The sequence below is a fragment of the Eutrigla gurnardus genome, assembly GCF_963514095.1.
Source record: "Eutrigla gurnardus genome assembly, chromosome: 7".
NCBI lineage: Eukaryota > Metazoa > Chordata > Actinopteri > Perciformes > Triglidae > Eutrigla > Eutrigla gurnardus.
Window position 1 is genome coordinate 27,727,771 of NC_139921.1, and position 16,247 is coordinate 27,744,017.

Genomic DNA, 16,247 nt, shown 5'->3' on the forward strand with positions numbered 1-16,247 from the left:
CAGAAGAAGTGGGACCCTCCTGTCCCCTCCTGGTTAAACGAGACCATGACTGAAGTTTTTTCAGGAATATATTTTTCGACTGAATTGTGGCGATTATTCTAAATGTTTTAACTTATTTTCTTGCCAAAGAAAACAAAAAATCAGAGCAGAAAAGCCTCAGAGAAACGCTTGTTAGGCCTTCCACACAAAGGAGATTATTTAAGGCTCTTGACAACAGCATGACCCACTGTGTAGCAGGGAAACAGTGGGCCTTTACATGACTCATTCATCCACACAAAAAACATCAGGCACAAAGGAGGAAATGTGACCGATGCATTTTTTTCATATTAGCCTGATTCCAGACCTCTAAATCTCCCACATCGAAGTAGACTAAATGTAATACCGGCTCACCTCAGATGGACTGAAAACTGTTTTCCTTTTGCATGTTTTGCACATCTCCCAGATAGTGAAGAAACTATTACTTGACATAATTTCTTGTGCTGAATGTAAATACATTTTTAGGCCTTTGGATCTAACATAAAAATGATTTTATTCCGTTATTTGTTTCTCTATTATATCAACGTGATAAATAAAAAATCCTAATTGCATCATGTAATTCTTTGTTTAAAAAAAGAATCTTATTTTACAAGTTATAAGAGTATATCACATTTTATACTCATTAGTATCTATCTATATTTATCCGTATTTTTCTATCTATATTTGGTCTAAATCATGGAAAACACTGGGTTTGTTGATGCATGTGACTTGCTTTGTTTCTCCTGCAGTAACCACCAGCTGCCAGCAGGTGGCGACACGCACCTCTAAAAGTCCACCAACTCACATGTTTCATGTTAAAGGATTTTTTTCCCTCCAGCTGTTTTATTGTTGAACTAACGGAGTCACAGCTGTAAAACTGGGTCGCGCTGACCGTTTGCACGCGCGCACACTTCCAAGTAGGAGTATGCGTGCGCGCGCGCGCGCGTGAGCACGTTGCATTCCAAGAGAGAGAAGAAAGTCAGCCACAAAACAATGTGTGGAGACGCATCGAGTGCACGCGGTCCGTCCCTCCATGTTTTTCCTTCAGGGCTCCGCGGAGTGATCTTTGAACCCGATCCAGCTTCCGATTGTGCTGATTGATCACTCAGCGCATCAGAGGGATCCGCTGCTCCTCGTGTATAAAGTCGATCCGGCTCGAAGGAGACCTGCGAACATGATTAGTGGCGCGACTCGTCCGTGGATCTGATTGTCGGCAGCGCGCAGACTCCGCGGATATCTTGGATTTTTTCTTTTTTTTTGGGAGTGAAATGCGCTCAGAGCTGCAGGAGTAGCTGATTGATTTTTACTTTTTTTTTAAAACAACACACACAAAAATGTTTAATTTAAGGTTTTTAATTTCGTGCGTTTTAGTTTTGATGCCGATGTGTCAGAGTGCGCACGTGGACGGGGAGACGTTTCTGGAGAATATTTTACGATATTACGGTAAAAATAACTCGATCTCATTGGAGAATCTGGAGAATTTGCTGCTGTTAATCTCAGACAGAAGTTATGTGGAAACAGACAATCCACTGGCGGACCAGGAGGTGAGCGTTCATTTATTACACAAACTCATCAATACATGGCTTTATAATTGATTTCTTATGTATTTATTAGGACGCATTATATACTTTATTGTCCTCGCATTGTAATAAACAGATTAAACTCATTATATACGACTTACTTGTTGTCTGAAGGCATTTATTGTTAATTTTACATAGTTTGTCATTATTTGTGTTGCCTTTATGCATTTAATGATGCACACAATATGTTTCTTTATTGAATTAAAATTCTTAAACGTATAATAAGATTGAATGTTTTACATCCACCCTGCTCTTTTCTTACTTTACAGTGTGATTAGTTTAACTTCATGTCATTATGAACTCATTTTGCAAGAGATATGTGAGAAAAGGGAGCGTTTAAAGAATAAAGCAGACCAAAGAGCGGTTTTAAAAGCAGTAGAAATGGTGTTTAACTGCTCTCTCTGCCCCTCAGTGTCCCTCGGCTGAGCAGATCTTGTCCCACTTTGGGTTTAGTAATGTCAGCCAGCTGACTGTGGGACATCTGGGGAGGATCTGCCCGGCCGTGTTGACCCAGGTGCTGCTGCCCTCCTGCCCCTTCACCACCCCCGAGCCTCCCAAGCCCATCCACACCTCCGGTGAGTTGCTTCATCGCGACCCCAGCACACTCAACCATCCCCGGGTTCACGGGGGTTTGTTGCCTTGGATCTGGCGGAAATGGATTCATGGTGGTGCAGGGTTCAAATCTGACCTCAGAGCTGTCGCAGGTCCCTTCTCTGCCTGTTGGAACTAGTCTGCTACAGAAACCTCCGCCCATAACAAACCATCACAGTGTGACACAAACGCCAACTTTTTTTGCCTTTTCGACTCATCAAAGCAACCAGCAGGAAGCATAATAATTCCATTATTGTATTTTATTCACAGTATTGAAACAAAAAGCCATAAAGATGTTATGACTACATGCAGTCAATACATTTACTAACTATAGAAGAAGGAAAAAAAAGAAGAGACTGGTACTTTAATAGCTTGTAATTCACTTTTAATTACAAAGTTTCACATTTTCATCTTCAAATCGACATTTATGTTACGGGATTTGTATTTGTACATTCATAAAAGGCCGTGGGATTGGATTTTATATATATATATATAAACAGTAACGTTTTGGAAAAGTCATAAAAAGTTGCTAGAGTCGATGTGGTTCAGTTCAGATCAACAGAGAAGAATCTGTGTTGCTTAAACTCTTTAAATTAATTCAGGCTGATCAGTGACATCACTCAATGTTATTCTTATTATTTATTAATGTAGGCTATGTAAAGCCCTGAGGGCATGGAAAAGTCCTGGAAAAGTCCTGGAAAAGTCCTGGAAATGTTGTTATAACACAAGCCCTGCTACTTAAAATCCACAACAATGCCTCTTTAGTGGCTGTTTCCGGAGCTTTCTATCGTGTCACATGTTCCTCCCTTGTTGTCCTTCTCGTCACAGAATTTATTTCTATTTTCTTCTGTGAATTTTAAGGGCAAGATTTAAGATCCGCTGCTTTCAAAGTCAAGCATGAACTCTCAATCTCATGTTTGTAAACCCACGTGGACGGGAAGTCCTTGAAGAGCGTCTGCGACACCCATCAGTGAAGATCATGTGATGTGATCAAAAGCTCCAGAAGTGCTGCTAACTAGACTTTGTGTTTCCAAGGTTTAGGATGAACTTTGACCCCTTTGTCCTCCCACAAGTTGGTAAAATGTGAATAAAGTTAATATTTAGGGTTTATTTTTTTTAGTATGTGGTGGAATATGAATATTTAATCAAGTACTGTACTTAAGTTCTATTGGGAGGTACTTGTACTTGAGTATAATCTTCATAGGCTTCTACTTCTACGACATTTTGGAGGAAAATATTAAACTTTTATTTGACATATTTATTTATTTGATTCCAGTACTTTTGTACTTAAACGCGAATGCAACAGAGTATTTATTATGCTGCACTATTGCTACTTTTAAAAAGTACACAATACTTCTTCCACTACTGAGTTACTCTGTTGTCAACATAGTAATCAGAGTTTTTTCCAGAGGTACAGTACAAATACTTTGTTAATGTACTTAAGTAGAAAACAAGTATCTTCTACTTTGACTTATATTTTCTGACAGCGTTTTACTTTTACTTCCCTACATTTTAAAACAAATATCTGTACTTTCTGCTCCTCACACTTTCATTAACAGACTCCTTACGTTTTTAATGGGGAATTATCAACTTATACATTTCTGTGTTATTCATTTGAGGTATACATGTCCTTCAAAGTGATACTTTTTACTTTGAGTACATTACAGAGCCTGAGTAAAGAATTTGAATCAGTACTTCTACTTTTTGAATTCAAGTATCTGTAATTTGAGACCTCTATTTGTTTCCAAGTTAGATCCTCGTGTTCTTCCCAATTTGACTTGTTTCCACTCGTCCCTTTCAAATTCATTTATCTGCCCAAATTGCCAAATTTGCCTCGGTGGGCCTTAATAAGCTGTACATCATCATTGTTTTCCACCCTGGCTTCATATAAAGTCCCAGAAAGAGTCTTATTGCGGTGATCCGTGACTCTCGGCGCGTCCTGGATTGACTCAGAGAGCCGCTGACCTCTCAGACTCACCGCCGGACGCTCCCTCCTCCTCCTCGCCGCTGTTGACACAGTCATCACGACCAACTGTGACTGTTGTTCACTCGCTGTTTTAAATGATGCACGCTGGTTCTTCGCCGGCCCTTTTTGTGAGCAAATAAATAGTCTCATTAAAATGTCTTGTGTGACGAAAAAACTAAAAAAATCATACGACGGAGGCACTTTTGAAGATGTGGTTCTGCACAAATAATGCAAAATTATATTAAAAAAATACAATAATGGATAGTAAAGTGTGGGATATAATAATAATAAAGCATTAGATCCCAAATGTTGGTTTCTATGTGGTGGGAGAGAATTCATTAGGAGGCTAATTTAACAACCATAGTCTCTATAGCAACACGCTCGTTCCCATGCTGATATATATTTTATTAAACAATCATAATCACCTACAGACTTTTATATCTGTACGTCTTTTTCTTCCAATCACTGTTATCTGGATTCAAAGAGATTATTTCTTTTGTTGCCCTGAATTCTGCCTTACAGGCATACTGCCCCTGATTATGTTTGTGTTTAGGTCCATGGTGGGTTCAGGGTCTGAGAACACCTTAAAACAGCAATATGGCGGCCTGTGGATGTCCATGACCTTAACATAACCTGGTTTTAATGAAGAGGCGATGAGCAGTGTTCCTGTCTGTGACTGTAATCTGTTTGTGACCCCCCCGACAGTGTGGGGTTACGGCTTCCTGGCGGTCACCTTCATCAACCTGGCGTCCCTGCTCGGCCTCTTCCTCATCCCCTTCACCAAGAAGCCTTATTTCCCAAAAGTGCTGACCTACTTCATCGGCCTCGCCATCGGGACGCTCTTCTCCAACGCCGTGCTGCAGCTCATCCCCGAGGTTCGTAGTTTGGATTGTGTTGAACCACGTGGATCGGGATTTTTGTTTTGTCCTACTAACGTTGTCCCGTTGATCCACCAGGCTCTGGGCTTCGATCCCAAAACGGACAACTATGTGGCGAACGCGGTGGGAATATTCGGAGGGTTTTATCTGCTGTTCTTCGTGGAGAAAATACTGAAAATGACCCTCGGGTTAGAGGACGGGGTAAGATAACAGCTAATTATTATATTATGCTTATGAGACGCAAAGCCTCTTTTCTTTTTATTGCAGAGTAATATCCTTTCTGACGGTTTTTACAAGCCATGGTAAATCATCAATCAAATGAATAACTAGCATGAGGTTACGTTACAGTAGTCATGCACTTTATTTATTACTGTTATTATAGATCATTTTGGACATAAGTAGGACAATATATTGATCGATATAAGACTAGAGTTGTTTTTCCTGGTTTTTAAGGTAACTTCAGGATATTATTTTGTATTTTTATCTACTTAGTTATTATATCAACATTACGATGATTATATATAAAAAACGCACCAATGGTGAATTTTGATTTCCTTCAGTAAATCTGAAGATTTATATGATGACACAGAGAATAAATAAGTAGAATAAATAGTAGAATAAAGCTGTGTGGAATTAAAACTGCCTTCATTAAAAATCATTCAATTTTTCAGTTATATTTATACAACCCAAAATCACATAGACACACACACACACACACACACACACACACACACACACACACACACACACACATGTGATATGACATCCTCTGTCCCTCACATCGGAGGAGGAAAAACTCTCTTTAATGGGGAAAAAATGATAGAAAACCATAGAGGAATCCCTCTCTCAGGGTGGACACATGTACTATAAATGAATGAACAACATAATTAAATTACAACACAGTCAAACCAACGAGGCCGGTAGTAGCAGCAATAAGCAGTAATAAAAGGAAATGATCCTACCGGTAATAACCACACCGGTGGTTAAAACGGAATGATAATGACCATAAAAGCATTAAAAGTGATAATTAAGTCTCGTCAGCTGACTCCAGGCTCTTGGACTTCCACTCTTATCTGACTTCCTGTCTCCCCCCCCCCTCAGCACGGCCACAGCCACTTCACACAGCCTCAGGAAAACTCCCTCCACAACGGCGACGCGGTGGACATCAAGGACTCCATCGTCCTGACCGGCATCAACATCGCCACCGTGGACAAGAGCAAGCCGAACCCGGAGCCTCCGGGTGCAAACGTGACGTCCTCTCAGGTGCCCACACGTCCACAAGCAGATCAACTCGGTCACCCTTAATAATAACCACCCTTTAGAGCCTCCAAGATAAGCTTAACAGTCCGTTATCTGCAAGCAGAGATTTGCTGTCCTTCTATCACAGACACACCCGACAGCAATGCATCATGGTCTGTAAACGCACATGCATTTAAAAGCGTGAATGCAAAGATTAAAATTGTGTCAACGTAAACGGTACTTCAGTGTCCTTAATAGTCATTTATTGAGCCGTTATCAGCGATTTAGAGCCGCTGTTAATAATTAACGGTGAAAAGAAAATCCGTATGTCGGCTTTTCCGAAGGGATCAAAATGCTAAACAAAAAACCACACAGACTTCATCCCCTCCGCCGGTGCCACGGAGGGGATGCAGGCCTCGGATCGCTACCCTCCCGCTAAATGCCGGACTTGTCTGATCCGAGAAACAAAAGCCTCCTTGTTTGGTCGGGGCGTTTTGTCACAGCAGCAGAGTTTCTCCGACCGAGGCCCAAAGGCAGCGCTGATGTCTGCCGGCTCTCAGGTTTCCCCTTAAAAACACACCAGCCATTATATTTGGTCATCGAAGAGGTCCGTTGCAAATGCCGCACATTCATTTAGGGGAAATACTTCGGGGTCTGAAGATTTGTTTTGGGTCAGTCTGTAAAACTTTTGGACGGATTCCTATAAAAAGCAGAAATTCATGGTCTTCAGAGGATGAATCCTTCTGATTGTGGCCTTTAGCTCGTTTCTGTGAAACGCCTCAACACCGGTATCGGATGGATCGCCACTAAATTTAGCTCAGACATCCATGATCCACTCCGGAAGAATCCTAATATCTTTGGTTTTCTTTTAACCGAGTCTTGTCCGATGTTTTTGTTTGTACGAGTTCAGCGTCGGAGCTGCTAGCCGGGCTGTAAACTCTTGGTGTTGTTTAAAATTTGACTCTAAATTTGAGAAAAATCAAAGAACTTCCAAATTAAACATGAAGGGTATTAAAGCAGTCAGATCCAATGTTAAGTACAAGCCTTCTTATCTGTGGACAAACATAATCCGGTGACTCGGTGACTATCTGGTGATAGCAGCATGCTTTCCTGCGTGGATAAAGCATTAGCTTAGCAGATTCCACCGTGATGCTACAGTTACAGAACAAAAGGCACCAAAATTAACTGCTGGGCTTCATTAAACATGTCGCCAGACTTTAACTTTTAACTGTTCAGGACGGATGTCACCCTTTCGGTTAGCTCATGCTAAAGGTTATCGCAAATGTGAATCGTAAATTGCATTCACTAGCATGCTATTCGCTAGCGTGCCATATCTTATAACATAATACGTTGAATTTGAATGTATTTTGTACTTAAAGGTCAAGATTAGAACCTGAATCCATCACCAACACTACTAAACACTGGTTTTCAGCTGAAATAAGTGGTTAAGTTACTGTTTAATTACCTCGTCTGCTCTGATTGGCTTGCAACAAATAGCTGATGCACCTTTGCAAAGGTAACGGAGGCGGTTTAATCTAATGAGCTTGCATGTGACTTAGGGGGGGCTTTTTGAGTGAGCTTTTCCAGATCCCCTTTAAAAAAAGGTATCGATCAAATGACAAAAAGCAAAAAAATGTTCAACTTTGTCCTAATTTTTTCCGGATGATTTGAACTTTGGAAGATATCATTGCGTGTTAGCTTTGTGGCCGACTGAATCCACATGTGTCATCTGTTTACATTTCACTCTTGTAATCAAACAGTGGCCGTGGGTCGTGTCTCCCCCCCCCCCTCACCGCTCTTCCTTTAACCCCCCCGTGTCACCGCTCTTCCAGGAGCTCCAGACGTCCAGCCTGACGTGTCACTGGCTGCGTGGGAAGCGCGTCTCTGACATCAGGACCGTGGCGTGGATGATCACGCTGAGCGACGCGCTGCACAACTTCATCGACGGCCTGGCCATCGGCGCCTCGTTCACCGTGTCCATCATGACGGGGTTCAGCACGTCCACCGCCATCGTGTGTGAGGAGTTTCCCCACGAGCTGGGTGAGTCTCTCAGCGTGGGTCAGATACTTCAAAAAGACTAAAAGGTCAAAGTAGAAGTACTGATTCAACTTCTTTACTCAGGTAAAAGGGACAAAGTACAGGCTCTGAAATGTACACAAAGTATGAACTAAAAAGTATCCTTATGAAGGATGTCTAATAACTGAATCTCATGTCATATTAATAAGAAAAAAATATCAATAATTCCTCTCAAATGCATTCAAACTAAAGTAATGAGCCTGTTTTGAAAATGTGTAGAGTAGAATGAACAGATATATTTTTTTAAAGGAAAGAAAAGTTAAAAGTGGTCAGAAAAATTAATAGTAATAATAATTTCGGGGAAATTGTGTCAACAAAACAAAAGATCTAGAATATCTACATTTTAAAGGCATCATCACCATACATATAATAATATAATATGATATAATATAATATGATATAATATAATATAATTCTACAAAATAAAGAGGTGAATAAGTGAATAAAAGTTCAAGGAAAACCTGTTTAAACCTTGAAAGCAGCTTTTCATTCAAACTAAAAGAAACAATTATATATAGGAATATATTATCGTTATCGCCCTCTAGTGACATAGTGCTGAATTGCACCCAGAATTTTACTGTTTCTTCTCCTACAATGTGTTTCGGTTCAATTCCATAAAAATAATCATATATGAGTCAAAAGGCAGGTGCCGGGGAGGGGTTAACATTTTTTGCATGCAAGAAGCGGATTAATTGTTTCATCAAAATCCTTCCGATTATACTTAGAGGCTTTCAAAGTCTTATGCATTCTTAAACTCCGAATTAAGTTTCAAGAATATTTCTGTGACGCCTCGTTCAACTTGTTTTAAAACCTCGACTTTGACAGAAATAATATCAGTGAAAGTCAAAAACTCTTTTAATCCAAACGACATAAATATGACTTATACATTTTCTTGTTGCGTTCCGTCTGCAGGCGACTTCGTTATCCTGCTGAATGCTGGAATGAGCATCCCACAGGCCGTTTTCTTCAACCTGCTGTCGTCTATGGCGTGTTACGTCGGCCTCGTGTTCGGCGTCCTGCTCGGGAGCAACTTTGCCCCCAATGCAATCTTTGCCATCGCAGGAGGAATGTTCCTGTACATTGCACTGGCAGACATGGTGAGTCCATGACGTGACCTGCAGAGACTCCGACACGTGGAGATTTCTGTTTGTTTGTCTTTGTTCAGTGTTATTTAATATATTTTCTATTAATGTGTGATTGTCCTCTACACCTTCTGTGGCCCAAAGCACATTGATCCCTCCTGAAGATGTAAATCTTTCAAGCTTTTATAATAAGCATTGTAATATTATCAATGGATCAACTGTTAAAAGTTATTACTTATAGTCACAAGTCTCTGCAGATCCCCTCAGCTCTGCAGAGCGTTTTAGTGTCTTTCAGCTCGTTTTTTGCAGACATACCTCGTACAGACGTACAGACCTTCTCTAATAAAGTAGAAGTACACATACAACTTTTTTACTCAAGTAAAAGTGGAAAAAGTAGTCTCTGAAATCTATCCCTATAAAGGACTTTTCTACCAGCATTTTTTTTTTCTTCAAAACTAACTAACTAACTGATATTTTTTTTATTTTGATCAATAATTACCCTCAAATGCATTAAAACTAAAAATGTAAGGAGTAGATTTTTACTTTGTTACTTCCTACCTCTGGAAATATCAGTAGAAATATGAAAACTCCAAATAAATGCTGATGTTACTCTGAGCCTGTAAAAAGGCAACTGTTTGCTAACATGATGACCATAACAATTTAACCACTATATTATGTTGTGTTTACAGCTTGTGTTGCTGCCCCCTAGTGGCCATACAATGAAACATAATCAAAAATACATCCCTGTGTTATTAAAAAGAGCTCAGAAATGCCACACACATCAATGGATTCACACTTTTTGTTTGTATATATCACTACTTCTTATCATGTGGACTTTAATGTATTTTTCCCCTCAGTTTCCAGAGATGGAGAGCATATTACGGGAACAGAAGAAGACCTCCACCAAGATCGTCTTCTTCATGATCCAGAACGCGGGGCTGCTCACCGGCTTCGCCATCATACTGCTGATCACCATGTTTGCAGGGAGCATCAATCTGGGCTAGATGGGAGAGAGACAAAGGAACAAACACTGGAATGAAAAAAAAACAAAGAAAAAAAAACAAGGAGCTGCTTCTGTTTCTGCTCACTCAGCCGGGCGGAAGGCAAATGGAAAGGCAATGTTTTGTACGAACAAAACCAAAATGTAAAGGAAAAATAATGCATTTATATCTTTTTACTGTTGAGTTAGTGGAAAGTTTACTGCATGAAAGGGAAAATCTTTACAATCACTTGATGTATGAACTCTAATCAAATTGTGTTTTTGAGGAGAAAATAAATTATTTTTTCAGTCTTCATTTAATGTGAATTATATCACATGTACTGTACTCTTGTCTCTTGGATATAGTTTGTATTTTGATTTCTGTCAAATTTTGTTAAAAAAAATACTTTTCTATGGTATGCATAATGAAATGATAAATTGCCTACCATGTATTGTTCACCAGTGGTACCCAACCGGTGGTCAAGAACCCCCACAGGGAGTCACAACATAAATCTGGTGAATGGAAAGACAATACATTCCTTTAGTGTTGGCCTTTCTTCCCCTGGGGATGACCAAACAGGAAGGAGGAGCTGCTGGACTCTCAAAGAGAGACGGGTTCGTGAGAGCCAAATCTAATATTTAATCAGCAGGGAGGGGTTTCCCCATCGGCAGCGCGTTGTCCTCAAAAGCCACGACAGAGTCAATTGAGAGAGAAAAACATGCATGGAAACGTGAAATTACATGAAACTTTATTGCAAAACCCAAAATACCAAAATTCATAAATGCGTATTTAACCGTGCATGGCGTACCATACGTTCAATATTATATTGAGAACAGTGGCATCCCTACTGTGAATTATTAATAATGATCATTTACATGTCCCCTGTCTCTAATAGATATTTAATTAAAACATACAAACAGGAGGAAATTAGTTTTGGTTAAACTGATGAACATACGCCGGACTTTCTTTTGATATTAAGCGAATGCAGTGTTATTTCTTTATGCCAACATCAAACTATAAGCTGTAAAACTAATAATGCAAACACAGATCATCAATAATTTAAACACAGTGTTAGACTCACAGCATGGATGTATTATATTTATTATTTATTTTTTCCTTTTAATTATATACATTATTATATTATTGTATATTATTAGAAATTAATTATATATTTAATATAAATTCTACAGGCAGTTGCAAGCAGCAGCCAATCAGCAATAAACAGGAAGTGGAGCATGCTGCGTTCACGGGTCTAGGGTTAGGGTTGCTACCACGCCGTAGCGCGCGTAAAAATATACGTACATCGTAAAATTATGAGCTGTAAAAACTCTCCACCCACAAATGTAGAGGATGGACGTTTTTTAATAATCCTATGTGAGCTTTCTATACTTAGAATCCCATACCGAAATGACGGGACAGATTTTAGTTTATTTTTCCGATTCTGCCGACAACACTTGAACGCCTCACAGCCGAGGTCTGACGGAAAACGGAAGTCGGAGACAAATCAAATCAGATGTTATCGCCATCGGGAAACTTTTCCACGCTCAGTCTCTTTTTATACACCCGAGCGCCCAGAACATCCAGGCAGCCTTCTTTTAAACCACTTCCGAGATAAAACACGGTGAGTTATGCTACTTTAGCCTGTTTATTCCCGTTAGCGGAAACAGCGTTGTGACGCAAAGCGTTGATGCATTTAAGCTAGCTTAATCGGTGGATTCAGTATGGTCGTCCTTGGTGGGGGACGCAGCTACGTCACTTTATTTGTTTGTTTCGGTGCTTTTGGATGTTAATTGTGTTTCACGCTTGTGTGATGATCATGTTTCTGTTACACAGCCAGTGTTCGCGGGTCTGCTGGGTTCACCGCAGTATTAGCTCTTACAATCAATACAGCCATAACAATGCGTAAAATTAATTAACAGTTGTTTACTTTCTTAATTTCAACCAATATAGATATCTAATACGGTCAATATTTGACATTTATCTCTGTAAGATCATATTTGAAATATCTATCTATCTATCTATCTATCTATCTATCTATCTATCTATCTATCTATCTATCTATCTATCTATCTATCTATCTAAGGTATCCTTGCTGAACAGTTTCTACTTTACTCAGATGAGGACCTAACACTTGTTGTATGTTGTGGTTTCTTTCTTTTGACAAATGTACTTACTGTAAGTCACTTTGGACAAAAGCGTCTGCTAAATGCCCTAAATGTAAAAAAAAGATACAAAACATAAGGACAAAATATTTCATATATAATTGCAGATTGTTTATCTAGTCGTTTGTAGCACCACTCACATTTTGACCTGCCGTTTTATATATATGAAAAAAACAGGTTTGAGCCATGGCCAGTATTCAGATTCGGAGGTATCGGGATGAAGATGCTGAGACAGTGAAGGAGATCTTCACCCTGGGAATGAGCGAGCACGTGCCTTCGGCCTTCATGCACCTCCTGAAACAGCCGCTGACCCAAATGGTGCTCATGATCACGTTCTGCGCCCTCCTGACCAGCTCCCAGTCCTTCCTGCTACCCATCCTAGCCGTCACCCTCCTCCTGGCCGGCGGCCGGCAGATGGTCGCCTACACTTTCAACAGCTACATCGACGTCAGCATGGTGGAACTCAACAACATCGGCGAGAACTTCATGAAACGGAAGGACTCGTGTTTTTGGGTGGCCGAGGTTGATGGCCGGCTGGTCGGCATGGTGGCATGTCTCCCTAATGAGAACGTGCCCGAATGCTTGGAGTTGAAACGGCTGTCTGTACGCCGCGACCACCGCGGGATGGGCATCGCTAAGGCTCTGTGTCGAACAGTGGCTGATTTCACCCGTGACAGAGGTTATGTAGGGGTCATGTTGGTCACCTCTGTGGTGCAGACGGACGCTTGGAAGCTGTACGACCACATGGGCTATGAGAAGATACGAGAGTTTGTCGTACCTGAGCTTGTTGCCAAAATCACAAACTTTACCTTGTTGGAGTACAGACTCGATTTACAGAGAGCTGGGAAAAGTGACTGAGATGTCTTAAGCTGAGACACGCAAAGACTAACATTTGAAGGTGACGTCCATTCACCCGCTTCCTGTGTTTCTATTTTCCAGGTCGGTTGATATTATCCGCATGAGGAACTGTTTACTACACAGCTGTAAAAGGTTAGGCATGTTTTCCCTTGTTGCCAACACACAGGACAGATCGGTCAACAGATTATCAATGTGAGTTGATAGAAATATCTATTTCCACGTCGTAAAATGTGATTTATTTTTTTAAGGATTTCCTTCCTTAATGTTGCTTAGAATAAACGGATAAATCCGAACATGCAATTTTTCTCAGCAATTGTTTAATTTCTAGTACCATTAGGAAGGCGCCGATCTGCTACATCGGCCCCGATGCTGGTCTTGTTAATTGGATCGTGATTGTGTCAATGTCGTCATACAATTCAGTGTTTCTGTTATCGATTCATGGCCAACATATGATTTCTAGTGCCGGAGTAATCTCTCATGACCGCCCGTTTGCATAAAAATGACTGAATGTTTTTAGTAGTGTGGTCTACAGATTGTTTATTTTGGGGGAGGGTTAGCATCGATAACTGATAACGAGAGAGGGGAAAAAAGTTGGAATGGCTCATAGTACCGTTATTAAGTGTTCAGTTTACCAAAACCATGTTGTGAGATTATGCTGCAGTAGAAGTAAGGTGGCTGTGACTCTATGAACGCTAAACGGTGCTGGGTGTAGATGAGCCTCGAGATAAAATGGTAAGCTCTAGGTCTGACTTTAGAATTGTAATACTTTAATAGCATACTTCACATTCTTTTCATACCAGCCAAAAACCTGACCTGAGGGAGCACGCCCTCTGCTGCTCTCAAATATAAGTTTTCGCAGTAATTACACTACATGTATCGTGAGCTGGAATCTCCCCCCGTTGTCAGATTTGTAGGAATACGCTTGGTGGAACTATTTTCTCATTAGTTGCTCACTCTCAGAGCCCCACAGCTTTACATTTTTCATCTTTTTCTCCCTCACATTTTGCATTGCTGGAGGCAGAAAGAGTCTGTAGCAAGGGAGGTTGACAGGTCTTTTTTTTTTTTTTTTTCAGTACAGATTTGTCTCATTTCAAATTTGTGGGAGGTTAAAAACAACAACCACAAACTCAAATGAATGTGGATACGCATGTTTTATTGTTGAATTATCTTTTAATCTATTAACAAAGTTGATTTTGTTTCCATGCTTATTCCCTAATTTCTTTAAATAAAAAATGTTTTAAATATATTAATGTCTACGTGTTTCCCTTGCTAAAAAAAAAAACACACAATAATAATTAATGACGTGACAAAAGAGAAACATGACATTTTTTTCACAGGTGTTGCCTTTTAATGTACTAAAATGTTCACCTAATAAAACGTATAATTCAGACCGATATTATCATTCTGTATTTGAAATAAATAAATAAATCCAATACCACCGGGCTCCAACGTTCCTGTGAAGCGGGCCGGGTCAGGCAGCAGCTCGGACACCCCGGGACGGATGTGCTCCGTCGGTCGGGGGGACCCCCCCGCCCCCCTCCATGGATGGATGTAGCCTGTCGGGGACGAAGCCGAGCGGTTAGCCGGATTGTTTTCACGACACATAACAGGTATGATTTAACACCCGCACGTCATCTGGTCAATGGGAGATGAACTCAAAATGCACACACGCACCTTCTATAGAGAAACAAATGCGTGTGTGTGATTAATATGACCCCATATGAGGGTTTTTTGGGGTTTGTTTGAGGCTAACATCCGAAGCTAACCTCCTGCTAGCAGCCGGCCCGGCAGGGAGTGTCCCACTGACAGCTGACAGCCACCGAATAATGATGGTTTTAAAAGCACCTGTCAGCCATTAAAATACAACATCAGCACACTGAATTAAAACACACACAATTAGATTATTAAAAATAAATAATTAAGATGTGGCTGGTCATTATTGAGGTGGTGTGTGGATTCTCATATCTGGCTCTAATGGGGACAATCTCAAATCCAGATTTTTTTGTGCTAATTTCTCATCCAATTTGGCTAATCTGTCGGTAAAATCAGGCTCACACCCATGCTGTGATTTGTTGTGATTACCACCAGACATGACAGGCAGAATATTAGCATTATTTAGATTTTTGTATTTATTTTTTTTATTAATAGTTATGACTAAATAAATGACTGAAATAACATGAATTCGGTCAGTGAGCCACTGGGTTATCTGTTGTCTCTCGCCTGTGAAGTCACTAGATGGCACCAAATTACAGGTTGAGCTCGTTTGTGCTTATATTTTGTCAGGATTATTTTCTTGATGGTGTTAAAATTGGACAGAACTATTATTTTATGTGGATGACTTATTTACTCTAATACTAATATACTATTGACATCAGCCTGAATATCATAAACATGCATTTGGTGGAGCGGAAGCCCAAACATAACAGCATATAACATATAATTAGTAGATTATATTCATCTGCAGGTTATTTATTATCATTTTTTTCAGTTTGATCATCATTGAATATCGTACATTTAAAAAAAAGTCCTGCTCTGTCCAACAATTGAATACCCAACTGTATTTAATTCACAATAAAGCGATCGAATGCAGCAAACCTTCACATTTAAGTGACAGAAATACAATTTTGCAGAACAATTTCCTGTTGATTGACTGACCAATTTATTGATACATTACATCGTTAAGCCTTGCAATGAAATGTTGGATTCATGTGGTGCTCTGTCATACTGTATATGAGAGCTGAAACAATTAATTAATTGATTCATTAATTAGTTGATCGACAGAAATTTAACCGCCAACAATTTCGACAAAGACATTTTTAA

At 40.0% G+C, this 16,247-nt stretch overlaps 4 protein-coding genes across 5 annotated transcripts in view; all 4 read left to right on the top strand.

The window, feature by feature from the left end:
• Positions 1-585, top strand: part of manba (mannosidase, beta A, lysosomal) — an 8,997-nt gene extending 8,412 nt beyond the window's left edge. For both annotated transcript variants that reach the window (XM_084012694.1, XM_084012695.1), the window contains one exon: positions 1-585. This exon is cut by the window's left edge and continues 257 nt beyond it. The gene's annotated coding sequence lies outside the window, so the exon portion shown is untranslated.
• Positions 586-756: 171 nt separating this feature from the next.
• slc39a8 (solute carrier family 39 member 8) lies at positions 757-10,491 on the top strand. Its single transcript, XM_084012765.1, has 8 exons — positions 757-1,559; positions 2,008-2,170; positions 4,858-5,027; positions 5,109-5,231; positions 6,132-6,293; positions 8,102-8,309; positions 9,258-9,442; positions 10,285-10,491. Exons 1-8 carry the CDS (start codon positions 1,350-1,352, stop codon positions 10,429-10,431), a joined length of 1,368 nt encoding a protein of 455 aa, XP_083868891.1. The 5' UTR covers positions 757-1,349; the 3' UTR covers positions 10,432-10,491.
• Positions 10,492-11,900: 1,409 nt separating this feature from the next.
• On the top strand, positions 11,901-14,673 carry LOC311015496 (putative N-acetyltransferase camello). The gene is made up of 2 exons (XM_084012766.1): positions 11,901-12,028; positions 12,747-14,673. The coding sequence occupies exon 2, from the start codon at positions 12,756-12,758 to the stop codon at positions 13,425-13,427; it is 672 nt and encodes a 223-aa protein (XP_083868892.1). The 5' UTR covers positions 11,901-12,028; positions 12,747-12,755; the 3' UTR covers positions 13,428-14,673.
• A 295-nt stretch (positions 14,674-14,968) lies between these two features.
• Positions 14,969-16,247, top strand: part of dctn1b (dynactin 1b) — a 41,367-nt gene continuing 40,088 nt past the window's right edge. Inside the window, exon 1 of the mRNA XM_084012759.1 lies at positions 14,969-15,037. The gene's annotated coding sequence lies outside the window, so the exon portion shown is untranslated. The remainder of the gene's footprint in view (positions 15,038-16,247) is intronic.

Bases quoted from the DNA above. Each gene is read 5' to 3' on its own strand.
- slc39a8 (XM_084012765.1), top strand. From the start codon at position 1,350: ATGTTTAATTTAAGGTTTTTAATTTCGTGCGTTTTAGTTTTGATGCCG. The intron at 1,560-2,007 runs GTGAGCGTTCAT...TCTGCCCCTCAG, and splicing joins ATCCACTGGCGGACCAGGAG to TGTCCCTCGGCTGAGCAGAT. The intron at 8,310-9,257 runs GTGAGTCTCTCA...TTCCGTCTGCAG, and splicing joins GGAGTTTCCCCACGAGCTGG to GCGACTTCGTTATCCTGCTG.
- LOC311015496 (XM_084012766.1), top strand. From the start codon at position 12,756: ATGGCCAGTATTCAGATTCGGAGGTATCGGGATGAAGATGCTGAGACA.